General features: G+C 46.8%; 9 protein-coding genes across 9 annotated transcripts; 7 read left to right on the plus strand and 2 right to left on the minus strand.

Moving 5' to 3' along the window:
• Positions 1 to 172: 172 nt before the first annotated feature.
• V1512DRAFT_251935 (uncharacterized protein) lies at positions 173 to 3051 on the plus strand (the record flags this gene model as incomplete). The annotated part of the gene is made up of 3 exons (XM_066914692.1): positions 173 to 232; positions 280 to 2697; positions 2746 to 3051. The coding sequence occupies 3 exons, from the start codon at positions 173 to 175 to the stop codon at positions 3049 to 3051; spliced, it is 2784 nt and encodes a 927-aa protein (XP_066773193.1).
• Positions 3052 to 3905: 854 nt separating this feature from the next.
• Positions 3906 to 5333, plus strand: V1512DRAFT_259564 (uncharacterized protein). Its single transcript, XM_066915670.1, has one exon. It carries the CDS (start codon positions 3979 to 3981, stop codon positions 5260 to 5262), a length of 1284 nt encoding a protein of 427 aa, XP_066773194.1. The 5' UTR covers positions 3906 to 3978; the 3' UTR covers positions 5263 to 5333.
• On the minus strand, positions 5285 to 6143 carry V1512DRAFT_259565 (uncharacterized protein). Its single transcript, XM_066915671.1, has one exon. The coding sequence runs from the start codon at positions 6089 to 6091 to the stop codon at positions 5366 to 5368; it is 726 nt and encodes a 241-aa protein (XP_066773195.1). The 5' UTR covers positions 6092 to 6143; the 3' UTR covers positions 5285 to 5365.
• A 29-nt stretch (positions 6144 to 6172) lies between these two features.
• V1512DRAFT_259567 (P-loop containing nucleoside triphosphate hydrolase protein) lies at positions 6173 to 8420 on the plus strand. Its single transcript, XM_066915672.1, has 3 exons — positions 6173 to 6368; positions 6420 to 6535; positions 6593 to 8420. The coding sequence occupies exons 1-3, from the start codon at positions 6322 to 6324 to the stop codon at positions 8359 to 8361; spliced, it is 1932 nt and encodes a 643-aa protein (XP_066773196.1). The 5' UTR covers positions 6173 to 6321; the 3' UTR covers positions 8362 to 8420.
• Positions 8421 to 8511: 91 nt separating this feature from the next.
• On the plus strand, positions 8512 to 11949 carry V1512DRAFT_259568 (uncharacterized protein). The gene is made up of 3 exons (XM_066915673.1): positions 8512 to 9365; positions 9413 to 10998; positions 11043 to 11949. The coding sequence occupies exons 1-3, from the start codon at positions 8673 to 8675 to the stop codon at positions 11788 to 11790; spliced, it is 3027 nt and encodes a 1008-aa protein (XP_066773197.1). The 5' UTR covers positions 8512 to 8672; the 3' UTR covers positions 11791 to 11949.
• On the plus strand, positions 11950 to 13369 carry V1512DRAFT_259571 (MEMO1 family). Its single transcript, XM_066915674.1, has 5 exons — positions 11950 to 12196; positions 12244 to 12312; positions 12363 to 12475; positions 12523 to 12634; positions 12679 to 13369. The coding sequence occupies exons 1-5, from the start codon at positions 12033 to 12035 to the stop codon at positions 13283 to 13285; spliced, it is 1065 nt and encodes a 354-aa protein (XP_066773198.1). The 5' UTR covers positions 11950 to 12032; the 3' UTR covers positions 13286 to 13369.
• V1512DRAFT_259572 (uncharacterized protein) lies at positions 13224 to 14260 on the minus strand (the record flags this gene model as incomplete). Its single annotated transcript, XM_066915675.1, has 2 exons — positions 13799 to 14260; positions 13224 to 13751 (listed from the first exon to the last, which is right to left on the minus strand). Coding segments are annotated over exons 1-2 (461 nt in total), but the record flags the coding sequence as incomplete, so codon positions are not given.
• Positions 13991 to 15721, plus strand: V1512DRAFT_259573 (WD40-repeat-containing domain protein). Its single transcript, XM_066915676.1, has 5 exons — positions 13991 to 14098; positions 14144 to 14203; positions 14256 to 14361; positions 14405 to 14553; positions 14597 to 15721. Exons 1-5 carry the CDS (start codon positions 14047 to 14049, stop codon positions 15547 to 15549), a joined length of 1320 nt encoding a protein of 439 aa, XP_066773200.1. The 5' UTR covers positions 13991 to 14046; the 3' UTR covers positions 15550 to 15721.
• Positions 15722 to 17488: 1767 nt separating this feature from the next.
• Positions 17489 to 19341, plus strand: V1512DRAFT_270141 (multicopper oxidase-domain-containing protein; the record flags this gene model as incomplete). Its single annotated transcript, XM_066917595.1, has 2 exons — positions 17489 to 18099; positions 18147 to 19341. 2 exons carry the CDS (start codon positions 17489 to 17491, stop codon positions 19339 to 19341), a joined length of 1806 nt encoding a protein of 601 aa, XP_066773201.1.
• Positions 19342 to 19435: the final 94 nt, after the last annotated feature.

The raw sequence follows: 19435 nt of genomic DNA on the forward strand, positions 1-19435 counted from the left end.
CCTTGTCACTATGGTGGAAATTCCCAACGCTTCTACAAATTTCTGCCCTTACCCTTAAATATACGTTCAAGGGGGTTGTACTATGCACATTTGAGCCGCACGATCAATGACTTGATATTTTGGAGGCCTGTAAGCCGAAAAACGAAGTCAATGCATGCAGTAAGGGGACGGAATGATTGTGGACTCACTGGAAATTGCTGATTTGAAACGAGGTTATTTGGAGGATGTATCTGTAAGCACTTTAGTGACTCGGTTTGGCTGTACTGACCGTGGAAATAGAAGCAGATGGGAGACGATTCTATCGAAGCCAACAATGATGAGTCAGATAAGGATAGTGACAGCGATTCGAACGAGGACGAGACAGAAAGCACAAAGAATACAGATGAGAGAACAGCTGGTGAAGATCAGCTTCAAATGTCGACCTTGAAATATTCACAAACGCAGACAGAACAGAATCCAGTATCTGTGTCGCCAATCTTGCCGAGTCAAGACACAGCCGAACTGCAAGTCAGGGCGACGCAATCTACACAGCCTGTGGTTGAACATGAATATGTAAGCGACGAACTGGACGATAACCGATGGGCGCCGACACAGCAGATTGACTACACGCAAACGCAGCCGATTGCGAGCAGTACACAGTTAGCGGCTACACAATTAATTGACGACTCAACACAGCTTATTGTACCAGACTCGGCATCACCGGTAGTAGAGGTGTATAAGAATCAACATGAGATTGAGAAGATGAACCTGGGTGACCTGTTTGTAATGACGCCAGAAGTCGAGCCGCCAATTACCCCAACTCCAACGGCGTCCACGCCAAAGATATACATACCATTTGCACAATCACAAGAGCGACGAAAAAAGCTCATGACACAGCAAGCTGTGATGGACGATTTTTACGATAACGAGTTCAAGTCAGGACAGCTTCGCGTAAAGCAGTCTCGGCAAGCACTTGAACGGTTGCGAGGTCCAACGAAAGTGCTGGAAGTCGAAAATTTACCCGATCAGATAGTGCATGCGGTTCAGGAAGAAACCCCGGCAACAGCGACTAGGCAAAAACCTTCAGCTGCTTGGGATGTGCAACCGTCGCCCTTTGTTCAGGTGCCTCGGACAGATGGTAGAAAGCAGATATCAGACCACAGCGTGATTCGCGACTCGGAAGAGGAGAGCTCACCGATTCTGACTGGTTTGCGATCTAAGAAGTCGTATTCGACCCAAATCATTAATGTTCCTTCTAGTGAGCCACGAAAAACACCATTTCACAAGCACTCAAACCTGCTACCAACTCATGAGGAAAACACGAGTGATAGCTCGTCAGACGAGTTAGACGTTGTTGCAAGTCCTAAGCGACAGAAAACGATGAAGGCTGAAGTTATACCAGTATCGGCGGGTAGACAGCCGTCGTTGCATAACTCGGGATCAACAGTGCCGTCAACTGCGCCAGCTGGCGGCGGATCGCTTCGAAAAGGTCAAGCTTTAAAGAAGATAGGACGGAAGAAGAAGAGCGCTACACCGATTGCGATTGAAGGACCGAGGACTCCAATCAACAATAGTAGCTTTCCACATGTTGAAGTACAAATTCTAAGTCATAAAACGAATTTCCACGAGAAGGGTGCGGATGAGAGCATGGAGTTTACTGCAGAAAATTACAATGATAAGATTAGTGCTTTAGCATTTTGGGGTGGGCTAAGAGCAGGCTATTATCCCTGCATTGTTGATTCCGAGCGATCGACATCGGATGGGACGATTAACGTGTTATTTGACGACGACGTCGTCGGGAGTGTAAGTGCCGAGACACTGTATCCATTGGATTTGGCGGTTGATGACGTGGTCAAGATTGACGTAAGTGGCATGCGCCCAAACTCATATCAGATTGTAGGATTTGAACTAAATTCTGGGTTGAAAAGTCTTATTACGTGCAAGAGGATGAATGTTGCAGTCGTGCGTGCAGTTGGAGCGAATGAGGAATACCGTATTGCAATTGGGAAACTGTATATTCCCAAAGCCTTATGGCCGGCATTTAGTAAAAGCAAGAAATTTACACCTGCTGCGCTGGGGTTTCAAATCGAGGGACATACTCGAGTGAGCAGCGCTGCGAGTGAAGATGATGCACGAATGCGGACGCGGACTCCTACGTCTATTTTTGGGGTGTCTCCAGTGAAATCACAAGTATCGCCTGCTGGGAAGAGCGTGACCAAGAATGGGATACTCAAAGGCAGGAATAGGGGTGTTTTTTCCGAGTTCGCGTTTACATTAAGCGGTTACGAAGAAAAAGAACGTGGCGAACTAGAAGGGCTGATTGTGAGGAACGGGGGATGGTATTTGACGAACGGATTTATCGATTTGTTTGAAACCGGAATTGATGGTATTGGTCGAGGCATGAAATTGATCGCGCGAGAGACCGAGATGAAAGATCTTCGGTTTGCAGCAGTGATTTCCGAGTCTGTGTCACGAAAGCCGAAAGTGCTGGAAGCTGTTGCGCTGGGATGGCCTTGCTTGTCTAAAGCATTTTTGGTACAGTCGTCCAGAGAGGGCCGGATCCGAAATTGGACAAAATATGTTGTTCGTCAGGCATTACCAGCGTTTGATATAGCAGTGTACAGAATGTCTAGTTTATGGGATGCATACAGATTACGAGAGAAACCGTTAGCAGGAAAGCAATTGATTTTAGTACGCAAAGCTGGGACGACAGATACTGTAAGTGATTTAGTTTTGATTTTAAATTTGCAAAGCTGACTTTGAAAGTCACTTGTGTCTCTCATCTTGATGATGGGGCCAGATGTGGTTGCGTTCACGAGCGACGTGAAGATGATCGAATCGATTGCGAAGACCGAGACCGCGCAGTTTGTATGCGCACAGTGGTCTATATCTGTCGAAACAACATACACTATTGGTACTAGTGCGGAAGCCAGTGTGGAGCGGATGCTGCCAAGTAGGAAATGGGACATAGCGTACCTCGACGGATTTTCACGCAAAGAAAGCGCGTTGGCCATGAAGGCAGGAGTCACGATTGTAGACAAAGATTGGTTTTGGAGGTTACTTGATGTTTGAGTTTGTAATTTGGGGTTATCAGCATAAATGGCGTTACGGTGTTTTGAATAGATGAATCTATAAGGTAATTTCGTAAGTTGAATGCATACTGCTCGACGCATGGTCTCATCGTGAGAACAAGATAACCTAAAACTTGAAGAATGTAGAATTTCTCTGACACCCGACCATCATTAGATGTCAACGAAGACTCAAGTCGGGTTCTTAATGAAATACCAATTTATCTACGCAACGATATTCGTAAAGGAATAATCACAATTGATTCACGAGTACGTCAATTAAGCGTAGAATCAATTGCACTGTCTAAATGCTGCGTTGTAGATAAAGAAGAAACTGAAGAGAAAAAAATTTTGTTATTAGAGTGTGACACAGTGGGTTAGGGGTTTGGTAAACAAGGGCCGGACCGTGAAATGGCCGAAGAGGTCTGATGTTAGCCGGTATCCGAAGTGGGATCCGATGTCGGGAGGTTGGGAAAGGAGGGGTTTGGTGTCAAAAGTGCGCTTAGTAAACAAACGATTTAATGCTATAAAGACGTGGATTTAGTAAAAGGATAGCAAAGAACAGTTGAATCGCATATATAGGATAATTATAACGGCCAAATGGATGTTTGAATAGTGCTATATAATAAACAATGACACAAATCCCTTGATATTTTATCACATAATAATGTCTTCGATGTGGGGAGACCATGAATTTTCAATCTCCCGACGGGTTCAAACAAGGCTTTCACCTAAATTTCTCCTCAGTTTTAAACAGCTTTAAATTGGTGTGTCTTGCTTTATATAAGCAGAGCACTGGAATAATAGCAATATTTAAATAAACCTCCTCCTACCTATTCCTCTCCTTCTTCTCCTTCTTCTCCTTCTTCTCCTTCTTCCTCCTTCTTCTTACTCGCCTTTGCTTCCTCTAGCTATATAGAACATAGACAATATGGAAAATAATAAAGAAGACTCTCAACAATCAAAACGAACAGTCAAGAAAATATCATTAGCTGAATTTCAAAGAAGACAAAATCATCATCAAAATAACCATTTTAATAATAACGTTGAACAGTCAGTAAATCAAAATCAACATTCTCGAGACTTAAATCGGCGTATTCAGGAGCACAAACGATCATACGCAAATGGGCTCATCTCTCAGTACGAAACCCTCTTCTTCTCTGATCATGTCGACATGAGCTCAACGCCAATTCAACGATTCTTCCCTGTAACACTATTCGATCCGGCAGCTGTAGGGTATTCTCCATTATTAGCTTCAGACAAATCACAAACCATTATTCAATCATTCATAGAGTGGTACCGAGATTTAAGGCGAAACATGTTTTTCAAAGTTCAAGCAAATAGGCATAAAATATGGGACGAGTACGACAAGACTTTTGCTCGTGAATCTTCTGCTTTATCTGCGTCTTCTGCTTCCTCCGATTCTTCTTCTTCAGGTTTTCCTTTAGCTTCTTCTTCAGATTCGGATTCGGATTCGGATTCGAATTTTGCAAATCAAATTTCGTTTGTCGACTCGGCGTTTCCTGTGCCTTCTCCTCAGCAATATCAACGCTGCAAAGTCAGTAACGGAACCGGAGTATGGGACACAATGGGAGTTTGGCGCTGTTTGGTAGGAAACTCAAATTTTATTACTGAAGCAACAGCGAAGCATCAAGCATTTACGAAGTTCGAAGATTACATGAATTGGAAGATTAGCAGGAGAGCGCAGTCGCCATTTGAAGACATGCCTGATCCTCAGTTTTTGATGCGGTCCCTTTTTGATTCAGGTGCTATTCCACCATTTGAATCGGCTCTGGAAGCAAAACGAGACCCCGGTGCGCCGAAAAAACCGATCGGACACAGTACCGTGGTGACATCAAGTATTGATGAAAACGGCAAGCGAACAGATATGAAAAAAGTTAAGACGTTTTACGACGATGGCTCGGTCGACGAAAAAGTTGATGAAAACAACTCAAACCAAGAACCGATTATGACAGACATCAAGGCGTGGATTAAATCACAGGATTGGTCTAACGAGGCAGATTACATCAAGCGGGCGTCAGATATTCTTGTCACAACAGCAGATTCACTAGGAAAATCTGGGTTGGAATCTTTTGAGAAGACAAGAGAGCTGATCGATCAGTACATGTCCAACAAAGACAACAAGGTCAAGTCATTTTTGGACAAATTCTGGCCTTCTAGCAGTAAAGATGACGACGAAAAGCGAAAGAAATAAGTTACTTGGAACTTGCTGTGCATTTAGGATAGTTTGTGATGTATTATAGGAGTTTTATTATTTTATTACAATCTCTCGTATTCAACGAGACGGAAGACAAAATCTACTCGTCATCATCGTCATCGTCATCGTCATCTTCATCTTCGTGCTGCACTTGTAGTTGATGTGCCAATTTCAATGCGTCTTTCATCTCATAATGCCGTTTTCGCATTTCTTCGAACCTCTTGTGTTTTTCTTCTTCATCTTCTGGTAAATTCTCAACCGGTCCTTCCTGTTCATCCAGACTGATCCTGCGCTCGCCCTCGTCGCTCACAATGGTAGCACTCGAAAACCTCGGCACCGGCACGGTTTCTTCTGGCTCACCCAGATCCAAACTCGGGACGTCCTCTTTCATTTTCTTTACACCGTTCACCCCGTTCAGCGTCATTTCTGCCGAGTAATCCAGCGCATCAATCTCGTCGTCTTCAAGATCCATGTCAACGGAATGCGCATACGGAGTCTTTGGCTCTGTGATTTTCATAGTCGCCGTCCGTTCCTGCTCAGTTAAGTATATATTCGCCTCATCCCATTTCAGCCTCGCACCAGACTCCCCGTCCTCATCAGCACCACCACCGCCGGGAGAAGAGGTCGCGGTTGACAGACGGCGGCGGATGTTACTGTGGTCGCTGTGTTGGGCTGCGTTTACCCGGGTGTTCTGCTTCACAATGTCATGATCTACTGGAGGCGCTGGGATCTGGTAAAGTTCAGGAGCGGGGGGATTCTTTAAAATACTCCTCGGACGGTCAATGTCTTCTTCTGAACTTGAAGGAAGTACCGGAAAAGTAGCCATTGCTTATTTTGCTGTGAGTTTGGAACAAGTTGGTGATTGAGGAGTGTGTAAGTCTCCAGTCTAAGGATGTGCGGCTCAATATGCACACACGGTTCGCGACATATATGCACTATTAAGCTCTATTCAAAAAACTCTAATTTAAGTGGGAGAAAATTTTGCGAAGTCCCAACGACTAACAACGGTTCACGCAATTTTTGTACTTTCAATAGAACGAACGACCGAAGGCAAAAATGAAGGTCACTTGGAAAGATATCGGGCCAGTTCCAAACTCAACTGAGTGTGTTTTGTTTTGTTAACATGATTGTGAATTAGTACTGACAGCTGAAAGGTTTCTCGATGTAATTCTCAACAGGACTCAGAGAAAGACTCCTACAGTCATTCGTCCGGGCTATAAAATTTCTCGAATTCGAGCGTTTTATATGAGAAAAGTCAGATATACTGCTGGTATGATACTTGATAGTTCAGTGTGACAAAGAAATAAGGACTGACAGGCGGGTTTAGACGGCTTTACAGAGAAACTACAAGAGATTGTGGATTCTTTCCCAAGATTGAATGATGTTCATCCATTTCACCAGGATTTACTCAACACGCTTTACGATCGTGATCATTACAAGATCGCATTGTCACAATTGTCTATGGCTAAGCACTTGATCGAGCAGGTATCGCGTGATTACGTTAGATTATTGAAGTTTGGACAGTCTTTGTTCCAGTGCAAGCAGCTCAAGAGAGCAGGAATGGGTAGAATGGCGACTATTATTAAAAGACTGAAAGACTCGCTTTTGTATTTGGAACAAGTCCGTCAGCATCTTGGCCGTCTGCCTGCTATTGATCCCAATACACGCACATTGGTGATTTGCGGATACCCTAACGTTGGCAAGTCTTCGTTCCTCAAGTCCATCACTCGGGCCGAGGTTGATGTTCAGCCATATGCGTTCACGACCAAATCACTCTACGTCGGACATTTTGACTACAAATATCTTCGATTCCAGGCCATTGACACGCCCGGAATTCTCGACCATCCGCTCGAGGAGATGAACACGATCGAGATGCAGAGTATCACTGCCATTGCGCATTTGCGGTCGTGCGTTTTGTATTTTATGGACTTGTCTGAACAATGCGGATTTTCTGTTGAGGCTCAAGTCCATCTGTACCATTCAATCAAGCCACTGTTTGCAAACAAGCAAGTTATGGTTGTCATCAACAAGATTGATATCTTGAAGCCTGAAGATTTGGATGCCGAGCGTCAGGCACTCCTAGAGACTGTCACGTCTGAGCCTAATGTCGAGACCATGCAGCTTTCGTGCCACCTCGAGCTCAACTTGATGGAGGTCCGTAACCACGCCTGTGACAAGCTCTTGGCCGCTCGTATTGAGCAAAAAATGAAGGGTTCCAAGGTCAGCGGTGTGCTCAACAAGATCCATTTGGCCCAGCCCGTTGCACGTGATACTACCGAGCGCCCGGCGTATATTCCGGAAGGTATTGCGTCGCTTCGCAAGTACGATCCTGAAGACCCTGAACGGCGGAAACTCGCTCGGGATGTCGAGGCCGAGGAAGGCGGACCGGGTGTGTACAACATTAACTTGAAGGACAAGTACATGCTTGAAGACGAGGAGTGGAAGAACGATGTAATTCCCGAAGTGCTTAACGGCAAGAACGTTTACGACTTCTTTGACCCCGATATTTCGCGCAAGTTAAAGATGCTAGAGGCAGAGGAAGAACGGTTAGAGCAGGAAGGGTTCTACGATGATTCTGACGATGAGATCTTTGAGACCGAGGAAGACGCTGATATCCGGATGAAGGCAGCATGGATTCGGGAAAAGAAGATTTTGATTGCGAACGAGAACCGGTCCCGGAAGGCGTTACGCAATCGGGCCATCATTCCTCGTCCCAAGCAAAAGAAGACTTTGTCCCAGATGGAGGACCATCTTGAAAACATCCACATCGACCACAGCGAGATCAGCGAGCGTGCTCGCGGCCGGTCGGACGACCGTGCGCCGCGCACCGAAGGCGGTGTCGATGTCATCATGTCTGAGGCAGCTCGGTCCAAGTCACGGGTACGTACCCCTTCGTCGAGCGTTGCGCCGTCGAGATTCGACGCTGGACTTGCTACGAATGCGTTGCGGGCTAAAGCAGACCGGATCGAGAAGATGCACCGGAGAGAACGGAACCGGCAGGGACGGGCGGGAGAAGCAGATCGTCATTACACCGACGCGATGCCTAAACATTTGTTTGCGGGCAAGAGAGGTATTGGTAAGACCAGTCATCGTTAAGAGTTTTGTTTTATTGGGATTTAAAAGTATGTTGTTTAAATATATGAGCATTTTCATGAGATTCGTGTATGAACAAGTGGATGTTGGGTTGGTAGGGGCTCCGCCGATGGTTGCGGCTCATTCCCAAGAGCAGAACTTAAACGTCAATATAGTAAATAAATGCACAAGCGCACAGATCTAGAAGGGTGTTCAACAGCACTTTAATTAATTCACTCGAGTCAATTCGTGTGTCGCTATACAAAAGTGTGCTGAATAAGCACAGACAGCTTGTGGTCTGACTGTTATAAGTGGAAAACAAGTTTCAATTGATAATGACTGAACATGATGATACTTTCGCCGTATTAACCGGGCAGCAGGAACATTATCTTAAGAAAGAACTCATTTCCTTAGAGCTCGAGAAGGAAATTAATGAATTGAGCTTACCTTACTCACTAAGAAGGTTTGGAGCTCCGTTCAGAGCAGAGAAAGGAAAGACTAGGAAGGGAGGGTTCTTCAAGGCCTCAACAATCACGCCTTCGTCGACCAAAGAAATCGCACCGAGTCAATCTGAGTTCCCGATTCTAAGGCATACATTTGTCAAGCATGTCCGCAACTTCCCGTTTCTTGACCCAGATAAAGAAGTCGAATTCTGGCAAGAAAAAGTCCAGACGTTCTGGGAATCGTTCTCGACTAAGCGCATAAGCACGACAGCAGACCGTAGCGAAGAGACGAAACGCAAGCGACTTGCTTTTAAGATCCAGAAACTAATTGAGATTATGATGTCGTCCGGCATACGGACAGCCAGCGGGCGCGAAAAGGGAGTCCAGGTAGACGACGTCGATCTTGGGACCACGACGACCGGGCTTACAAACCAAATTGCACCTGCCGTACCAAAGACGGACGATAAGGAGCGGTTTATGCTTGAGAACGCGCCCGATGGGCATCCGATCAACGGGTTTGAGATTAATGTGGTCGGTGTCCGCGTTGTCCAGGAGAAAAAACGCATTGGCAAGCATTCGCATCTGGTATACTTCACTATTAAGCTCGTATTTCACCCGCTAACTGGGGGTAGGAGTTTTTAGTCCGGACACGGCAAACGGGTAGAAGCGACATTTACGTGTCCCGCAGATACGCCGAGTTCCGCGACCTACATCAGCATTTACTACATGCATTCCCTGAAAAAACTTTACCGCGCGTGCCATTGAAAAACAAGCATTTCGGCGTCGTCAACGAAGACCAGACCCAGTCCGCGCCAGCTTCGGCAGCAGTTTCGGCCTTCAGCATTGACGACGAAGATAAGATCTTAGAAGACTACTCGCCCCGAAGCTCAGTTTCGCGTGTGCCGTCTGAGACGTCGTCGTCCTCAAGCGCGTCGCCGTCTTTCAACACCAGCCCAAAAATGACCCCGTCTTTATCAAAGAAACCGACTCACAAACCGTCGAAACGGTCGTTGACCAAACGGTCGTCTGCGTCGGTGCCTGCGCTGTCGTCTCCGCCTGTCCCGCCTTCGCCGTCTTCACCTTTGACACATGGTAAGCGAGACAGTGGAAGTATCAAAGAAGAAATTGATTTGAATAACTCTGCGCGTAATACATTCAAGCTTGAAGGCGAGTTGCAACGGCTCTCACTGCGTGCGTTTCTGCGGTCACTTGTGACTATTGTCGCCGTGGCCGAGTCTGACATCTTCCGGCACTTTCTGAGTGACCGCTCGTTCACGTACGCTACCCTGACCCCGGACGAAATCGACGACATCCGGCACCGGCACGACAGTGACAGTGCACGGTTGGAAGAGCAGTTCAAGTTTTACCAGATTGCGTCTCAGCGCGCGCGCGAGCTCGACCGTTTCATGACCGAGTTCAAGCGGGACCTGATCCAGCAGGACGGACTGTCCAAGTTCTTTGCCGAGATTAGAGAGAAGGACAACATTGCGGACCTGTCGCCGCAGTACCAGCGGTTCGCGGAATGGGCCCGGATCGAGACTGCAGCGACGATTTATCATTTGTTTGTGGGACAAGACAACGCGTCGGAAATGCTGGCGCAGACTAGACGGATTCACAGCATGATGCCGTACGCGCTGCTAAAGAACGTGATCCGGTTTTCAAACCCGGTGTCAATGATGAAATCCGTTTTGGACTTGTTTCTGGCGCAGCCGTTTGGACAGAAATCACTACTCCAGCGGATTCTATACATCGCATTATATGAGGATGTAAAAGTTCAAGAGCGCGCGATCCAGGTTGTTCGGCAGAAAATCAAGAACCAAGCGTTGTGCGACCGAATCCAGAGATACATCGACGCCGAACAAGACGTGCGCGACCAAATCAATTGGGAGGCCGACTACGAGGATATCGACATCATTGTCGCAATCGCTAAGACCGACGAGATTCAGCCGCCGATTGACGTCGGCGTAGTCGGTGGAATTATTAACTCGTGGATCGCGTGGAACCTGGCGGTCGACGACGTGACGGTCGAAGTCGACGACCAGGTCCGGTATTTCTCAAACCTGAAGTCGCTGTTGAAGCTGATGATGCGAAAACGGGATAAGGATATGATTTTATCGTTGACCGGTGAGCGTGTCACGATTGAGCTGCTGAAAGACGTGTTTACCATGTTCTATCAGCCATTGGTCAAGGTTTACAAATCTGCCAGCGTTCACAACTCGTGAGTAAATTTTATATTTGGGAGAATAAGTACTGACTGATTAGTGTGACTGATGTCGCGGCGTTTGTGGACGATCTGATTAAGACCGTGGACGAGTGTGCAGAAAACACGACCATGGACGCCAACGTGCTGGTACAAAAATTTGTGGACCTGTGTGAGAGGCACCAGCAGTCATTCTACAGGTTCGTGCATGAAGTACACGTGCACGATAACGGCCTATTTACAAAACTCATGGTCTGGATCGAGGACATCTTACAGTTTTTGCGTGAAGGCCCGAAAAACACGATGGACATGAACGAGTTGTTTAACTACGCGACCGATGTCAATGTCATCGAAGCTTCCGACCCTGTTGACAAGGGCAAGTTGATGAAGGAGATTGACGCGATGATTGAGTGGAATCAGCAGCGGAAGTCATGGCAGGAGAAAAAAATGCGAGACAGGCTCCGCGAAGGTCCTGGCGGTGGAGACAATGCGGACGATGTTGAGGACGCAGAGGCCGATATCGAGGAGGCAGAGTGGAAGGCCACGATCCCGCAGTTGTTGAAAGGCGGGGATTTCGGTTTACGGGACGACGACCTGGCTGAGTTTGCAGTCGACCAGTCCAATCTCGGCGACGAGAGCGAAGACGATGATGACGACGACATGCTGGACCCGGTCGAGTACGAGCGGCGAGCCCGGCTGCGACGAAGCCGACGGGGTGGACGGCACGGGGAGCCGATGAAGCCTGAGATTGTGGAGATTCCGAAATTGCTTATACCGTTTGTCGAGCGACTTCGGGTTGTTTTGTCATGAAGATTACGTTGGTGTTGGGTAGAAATTTATTTTATTTGCATGATTTGAAGATGCAGGTGTACTGCAAAGTTTCAGGGGTACAGTATACTAGTACGAATACGGTTAGTGCTAGTGCGATTCCACATCTGGTTTGACATTGGCGTTTTGATGATGACCCCTATTCCTTTAGATGTAGCGCAAACTCGATACTTAAAGGCCATTACTTGCGTATTCACTCAAGGCACGTACGGGAGTGATTAAAGATGAATAAAAGCATAGTCAGAAACGCGACTCACGCAGGATCGTGGTATTTGGGCGACGGACCGAAACTTGACCGCCAACTGACGGAGTTTCTCGCGAACGTGCCTGCTGCCTCATTTGAGCATGGACCGCTGCCTGTTCCTGATGCTCGAATAATTGTTGCTCCGTATGAGTGATTGTGTGGTATGGTGCACTGTGACTGATTGAGAATAGGCATGCTGGGTATTCGTACTCTGGACCGACGGCTGCGTGGGCGTATAAGTCCTGGGACGTGTCAAAGATGTATGTCGTGCGCGGGGTATGAAGGGAGAGATAAGTGCTGACTATTGGAGTGAACGAGTGTTTTTGCTAGGACCGTCGCATCATATGTATCTTGCTACATGTGCATTGTCACAGTGCTCAGAGTATGAGACGCCATTGGGGAATATCCCGATTGATGTTGAGAGTAAGTGATGCTGCAGGAAGGTAGATTTTATACTGAGATGGTTATAGCGATAGGAGAGTTGCTTGATACTGGCAAGTTTCAGAGGATGTCACGTACTGTGGATGAGAATGAACATTCGCTGGAAATGCATTTGCCATATATTTATAAGATTTTATCAGAGTATGACTAGTCAGTCGTCGTGGGGAATTGTACTGACAAGGTAGGTCGCCTGGTGGAGTGCGTCCGCTTGTACCGATTATGGTCGGTGCCCTTAACCCTGCGTCCGAAGTTGAGTATGGAAAGATCTTGGCGCAGTATTTGAAAGACCCAGCAAATGGGTTTGTGATCTCGTCTGATTTCTGCCACTGGGGGAGTCGGTTTGGGTATACTGCGTACGTCGAAGACTCCAACTGCACACAGGTACAAACGCTCGGGTCGCGGAGCCGGGTCAAGCCTGAGATCCCGATATACAGGTCGATCGAGATGTTAGATTACAAAGGCATGGATGTCTCGAACGGGGGTAACCATGACGAGTGGACACAGTACCTTGCGCACACGAATAACACCATCTGTGGCCGGCACCCGCTCGGAGTGTTGATTGCTGGTGTCGAGTACGCGCGGAGTAAAGGCGTTGAACTGACGATGGACCAGCGCAAGCCGGCTGACAGGTCTGGTCCGGCAGAAGTTGTGGCGGAGCAGCACTTGACGGGCGAAGAGGCGTTGAAGTACCAATTTGGAAAGTTGTATTGGGTTCAGTACAAACAGAGTAGTCGGATCAAGAACGTTGGTGAGTCGAGTGTGAGCTACGCGAGTGGGTTTGCAAAGGCGTAGATTTATTTATTATACACAATTCCGTAACTCCGTACCGTAACCACCAGTTAATTTTCCGCTTTGTTTTAGTCATCAATATCAACCAATACCTTTTTCTTATCTTCAGCTGATCTGGCACTGATCCTGACTTTAATCAGACTGACTTCACGATTAAGCGTCGTCCACTCAGAATCCACATCCGAAGGCTCAAAATCGTCCTTGACAACAATCGTCTCGGTCTCGACCCGGATAATGTATCCCATGGCTTGAAATCGTAGCCCGAGCGATAACGTCTTCTCAATCGCATGACTCAACCCCATCAGTACTACCGTGTCAACCTTATCAGTATGCACTTTGACGACTTCCTTTTTTGCACGCTTGAGTAACGAGATGAATGGAGATTTGGCAGAGACGCGAAAATATACGTTGCCTTTGCCTCGAGCAACAATCAAATCAGATTCAGTCAGTGGTCGCTTATGGATCCGGCCTGTACTTGTTGTTAGCAGTAGTTAGTAAAGTAATCATATGTCATACCATTTAGTCGTGGCTTCTTTAATGGCTCGCGATGTAGTGTCCCTCCAACCGCGTCCTGATCCATTTTGTAGTGAACATGAATCTTTGTCGGATTCAGTTCAAAAATGAGACGCGAAGTAACCCTACCCTACTCCTAGAATGTTAAATTAAACAATTTGCCCCACCCTAACCCCGGATAGTCGCGTGAAGAAGACCCCTTCGACTACGAGCAAATTCAGAAATCAATCAAGCGCAGAGATAAATGGAACATGGCACCTGGTCCAATAAACATGGTTGATGTTGACGACGTTGATATTGAAAGTATTTTACGCGTTTTTTTTGTTTGAATGAATTTGACGCGTTTAGTGGACGATCAGGAACGAATTGCAGAGGAAAGTCTGGTCAGTGAAAGAATCATAAACGAAGGTCAGTCTGGAGTCAGTTCAAGCAAAATGTCAAGGTGCTGATTAGAGGGCAGAATACAAGATTTGGAAAAAAAATTCGCCGTTTCTTTATGATCTCGTGATTTCGTCCGCTTTAGAATGGCCCACACTTACGACTCAATGGTTTCCAGACAAAGAAGAGTATGTGACAGAGTAGTGTCAATTGAGTGATACTAATGAGCAGCCACCCGGGGAAAGGATACTCGACTCATCGGCTATTGTTGGGAACTCATACGTCAGGCAATGATCAGAATTATTTACAGATTGTGCATGTGAATATGCCAAATATGGATGAGCCTTTAGATTTACGGCAGTACGATGAAGATAAAGAAGGTATGTTCTGTTTACTGTGTATGTTACTGGTCTGACAGAGTAGAAATTGGTGGGCATGCACCTTCTGAAGCAGCGCGGATTTCGATTCAGCAGCGGATCGACCACGAAGGCGAGGTCAATAGAGCACGGTACATGCCACAGAACCCAGACATCATCGCGACCATGAGTGTGTCAGGCGATGTGCTGGTGTTTGACCGGACCAAGCACTCGTTACAGCCAACTGGAGTCTGTCGGCCAGACATGCGGCTGGTTGGACACACAAAGGAAGGCTACGGTCTATCATGGAACGGCAGAAAGCAGGGCCATTTACTGACTGGATCGGAAGACACGACAGTTGCGCTGTGGGACGTCAACACGTACTCCAAAGCCAATGCGACGTTGACTCCGACGATGAAGTTCACGACCCACAGCGCGATTGTGAACGACGTGTCATGGCACGCGCTGCACGACTCGCTGTTCGGGTCTGTGTCTGACGATCTGACAATCCAGATCCACGATACCCGGTCCGCGTCCGCGACACCGGTGCAGAAAGTTGACGGCCATACCGAGGCTATCAACGCAATTGCGTTTAACCCAGCGTCGGAGTACATTCTCGCGACCGGCTCTGCGGACAAGACCGTCGCGCTGTGGGATCTGCGGAAACTGAGCATCTGTCTGCATTCGCTGCAGGGGCACAACGACGACGTCACGTCCGTGCAGTGGTCGCCGCATGACGAGACCATTCTGGCAAGTGCGAGTCACGACCGCCGGGTGTTTCTGTGGGACGTCAGTCGAATCGGTCAGGAGCAGAGCCCGGAAGACGCCGAGGATGGGCCGCCAGAGCTGGTGTTTATCCACGGCGGACATACTAACCGGATCAGTGACTTTTCGTGGAGTCCGACCATGCCGTGGGTCATTGCCAGTGCGGCTGAAGATAATTTGTTGCAGGTGTGGAAACCTGCTGACGCGATCGTGTCTGTTGATGAAAACGATGTTAGTGCTAGTGAGTTAGAGTAGGTGCGATAATGTACAATGAATGATACACATCAGTTCAGCCGCAGATGAGTTGTGCCCACTAATGATAGTAAGCGCATTAGAACGCAATATAAATGCTCTACGTAATTGGGACAATACGACAAACGTACTTAAGAGCAGCAAAAGAATACAATAATAGTGCTATATACAAAAATTAAGTGTAAATTATATAATCCAAACAATAACCCAAAACTCCACGTAATTGTGCGTAAGATTCCAACAAATGCGCCATACTACCAATCCAACCAGCCTTTATAGTCTTTGTATCATTAAAGAATAGTCTATGGGCAATGAGCGACTGAGCTATAACGGAATGTGACTCTTGGAGATGACTCGTGGTTCAACTTTGATCTTAAAGGAAGAGCAAACGGGAGAGTCATTCCTAAAGCGAGATAGGAGAACATGACGAAGTTTGTCTTTGAAGATTGCACGATTGGCGCGCGGTGAGAAAAAAATCTAACTGCAGAGATGATTGCGGACATTGAAGTAGTGGACTGTGGACTGCGGACTGTGGACTGTAGTAGACGGTAAAATGTAGGAGACACAAATGAGTATAATGAAAATGAACAGCGAAGGGAACAGGTGATTTATATACGCCTTTCATAGTGGGAGAATCGCGTGGTCGAAAAGGGCAATTGCACAATTAAAACAACCAATCAGAAGAGATATAATTAAAATCAGTTTGCTGTTCAGCCAATGACAGCGCTGTTAATGTCATTAATAAAGTCAGGGGTAAATGGGTCGATTGCTATTTAGTCTGTGCCTAAGTGTCAGTCAATTATGGCATACATGTACAGTAGCAATGAACGTTGTGTGTATATGTTATATATGGCATAAATGAACAGCATGTTATACAAAAATTATCGTTCATTCAAATCGCTAACAATTCTTGCGTTAATGTAAATTGTACCTTTAGATCCATCTTATATAAAATACCTTTCAGCGTGGCTTTGGAATGAATGATATGCGGAGCTTTCTCCGGATCGAGGTTTCGCATTACACATACTCGTACTGTTTACATTTATGTACTATTTATAAATAATTGTAACTAGGATGACATTTATTTTATGGGCAAAATACCGCGAACATTGTAAACAAGCAGTTCTATTGGCTCTATTGGTTCAATTGGTACGGCAGAAGTATACAATGCACAAATGTCTCGCTAAACCGAGCCCGCGGCTGAACGTTTGGCTGTTCCTATAATTCGGTATGCTCGGCCAAATCCATACGGCTGAAGTTGCTTAAAACACAAAAATTGTTTATGCATAGCCGAATTGAGATATTTTTAAGTGCCGCCGTTTAGCTGTCAAAGCCGTCGAAACAGCCGCTCTCATCTCCCTCCGCAAACTAAAAACCTTGTGAACAAAGAAATAAAATTCCTCGGTTAACTTTACTTGCATTGTGAACTGACACGCTAAATAGTATTGTTTTTGCCACAGATTGCAGTATTATTAGTAATTTTGCCGATACACACAGTACATGTAGTGTACATAGTCTTAGATAGCTAGTTAAAGACTAGTAATGCTTGATTAATACGCAATGGTGGGGCTAAATACGTCATTTCACAAGCGCAGTTCGTTTAATTTAGTCTTGTCTAAACACACCTTCTTCTTCTCGGCGGAATACTTTTGAGACACACGGATTAAATTTGTCTAGGACATCTCTAACTCACAAATGGGCTGTCGCAAAATGCACGCTAAACTAGTGAATCTGCATCTACTCTGGAATCAACACGGCTGACTTTCAATGGGCACCTACTCTGGTATCAACAAGGCTGACTTTCAAACGGTGGCGTCTGTCTCGACTAGAACATGAACATTCACATCCACATAATCAACAACAACATAAGCGAAAGTCTGTGAATATATAAATCCCGTCACGTCCTCGCTATATCCGGTACTTGTCAACCATCACTACCGTCATGTTCTTTGCATATCTCATCCTTTGTCTCGCGTTGCCCATCGCGGTAATGGCAGAATTGAAAGAATTCTCAATCTATCTGGCTTCTTCCCTCATAGCACCTGACGGTGCTTACCGAGAAGCTTTCCTCGTCAACGGAACTGATCCTGGCCCACCAATCATTGTAGATGAGGGTGACACTATCAAGCTCCTGGTAATTAATAATCTCCCCATTCCAATCACTGTTCACTTCCATGGTGTTAACCAGGCCGGTACTCCATGGTACGACGGTGTCTCCGGTATCTCTCAGTCTCCAATCAGACCTGCAGAGTCATTCACTTATGAGTTCACTACCGAAGGACAGTACGGTATGTTCTGGTACCATGCCCACCACCGTACCTACTACCAAGACGGTGTCAGAGGCGCGGTCTATATCCGTCCCAATTCATCCCACCCACGTCCATACTCTGAAATTACGTCTGACCCTGATGAGCTCGCTGAAATCATGGAATTGGAACAGAACCCAACTTTCTTTGTTCACAATGAATGGTACAAGTGGTCGTCAGAGTACATCATCGACAGACAGGTCCAGTACAATGTTGATCCCACTTGTACTCAGAGCATCTTGATCAAGTAACCGCTTGTTGTTCTTACTTCAATCTCACACTAACAATTTATAGTGGTAAGGGAAGAATCGTCTGTAACAAGAATGAAACCGTGTTTTCTGTCTCAGGACCGATCAGACAGGCTGCGTCCATGGCCTTACTTGGTGCACCTCCGGTTTACGACTCAATGGGATGCTGGAACCTTGCTTCAGCTACAACTCCCAACATTGACAACGCCGGTGTCGAGTCCCCTGGTTTTTCCGCAGAATGCGTCCCGACTTACACCGACCGTGAGATTTTCTACGCCAACTCGACGTGGAAGATGTTTGCGATTTACAACACCGGTGCCGAAATCACAACATCGTTGGCAATTGATGGTCACGACATGTATGTCGTTGCGGTCGAGGGGCAGTTCATTAAGCCCCAAAAGATCAAGCAGCTTTACATGCCGTTGGCGACCCGGTTCCTTGTTTTGGTCAAGACCGACAAGTCGTCTGGTATTTACGCCATGCGTGTTGCGTCCCAGATTGCGCCTCAGATCATCGAGTCTATTGCGTTCTTGTCATACGAGACACCGGAAGCCACCGGCCAGCCTGAGGACCACCCCAACCCAGAAGACGTGTACCAGGATCTCGGTGGATTATTGACCAACGCAACGTATGCAACCTTCAACACGACCGCTGCTACCCCGTACGACACCTCAATCACGGTACCCACAGGACCCGCAGACAAGACCATCAACTTGTTTGCCCAAGGACTCACTCTAACCACATACACTTTGTTGCGCAACAAGCAGCGCATGGATCCCGCGATGGAGTACGCGTGGCCCGTCTTGTTCCAGACCGGCAACTTGTCTTTAATCCCGACCGTCCTCGACTTGGGCATCAAGCAAGGCGACGTGGTTGACATCATCTTGCAAAACACCCCCGTCGCCGGCATCCCTCACCCTATGCATTTTCACGGCCACAGCTTTCATGTCATCTCCGACAACCCACTCGAGCCACTCCCGTATCCGACCGTCGCTGCAGCCGAGGCAAACGGAACAGTGTTCAACTACGCTGGTGCACCGTTCAGAGACACGTACGAGCTTGGTCCGGCCGGACACGTCGTGCTCCGTTACATCGCAAACAACCCAGGCGCGTGGATGTTCCATTGTCACATCAACGCTCACCAGTACGGTGGCATGGCAGTCACTATTCTTGAAAATGTCGGCCTTGCACAGGCGGCTATGAAGAAGGCCGGCGTCGAGTATTTGATGCACGCTTACTAGTTTCGATAGATGTAGCTTACTAGAATGTATGCCAATTAAATTTTATACCATGTACTTCTAATGTGTATTGCTATGTAATCGTTACTTAGATTAT

This window comes from Lipomyces arxii (assembly GCF_038497795.1).
Source record: "Lipomyces arxii strain Phaff 12-163 unplaced genomic scaffold V1512scaffold_3, whole genome shotgun sequence".
NCBI lineage: Eukaryota > Fungi > Ascomycota > Lipomycetes > Lipomycetales > Lipomycetaceae > Lipomyces > Lipomyces arxii.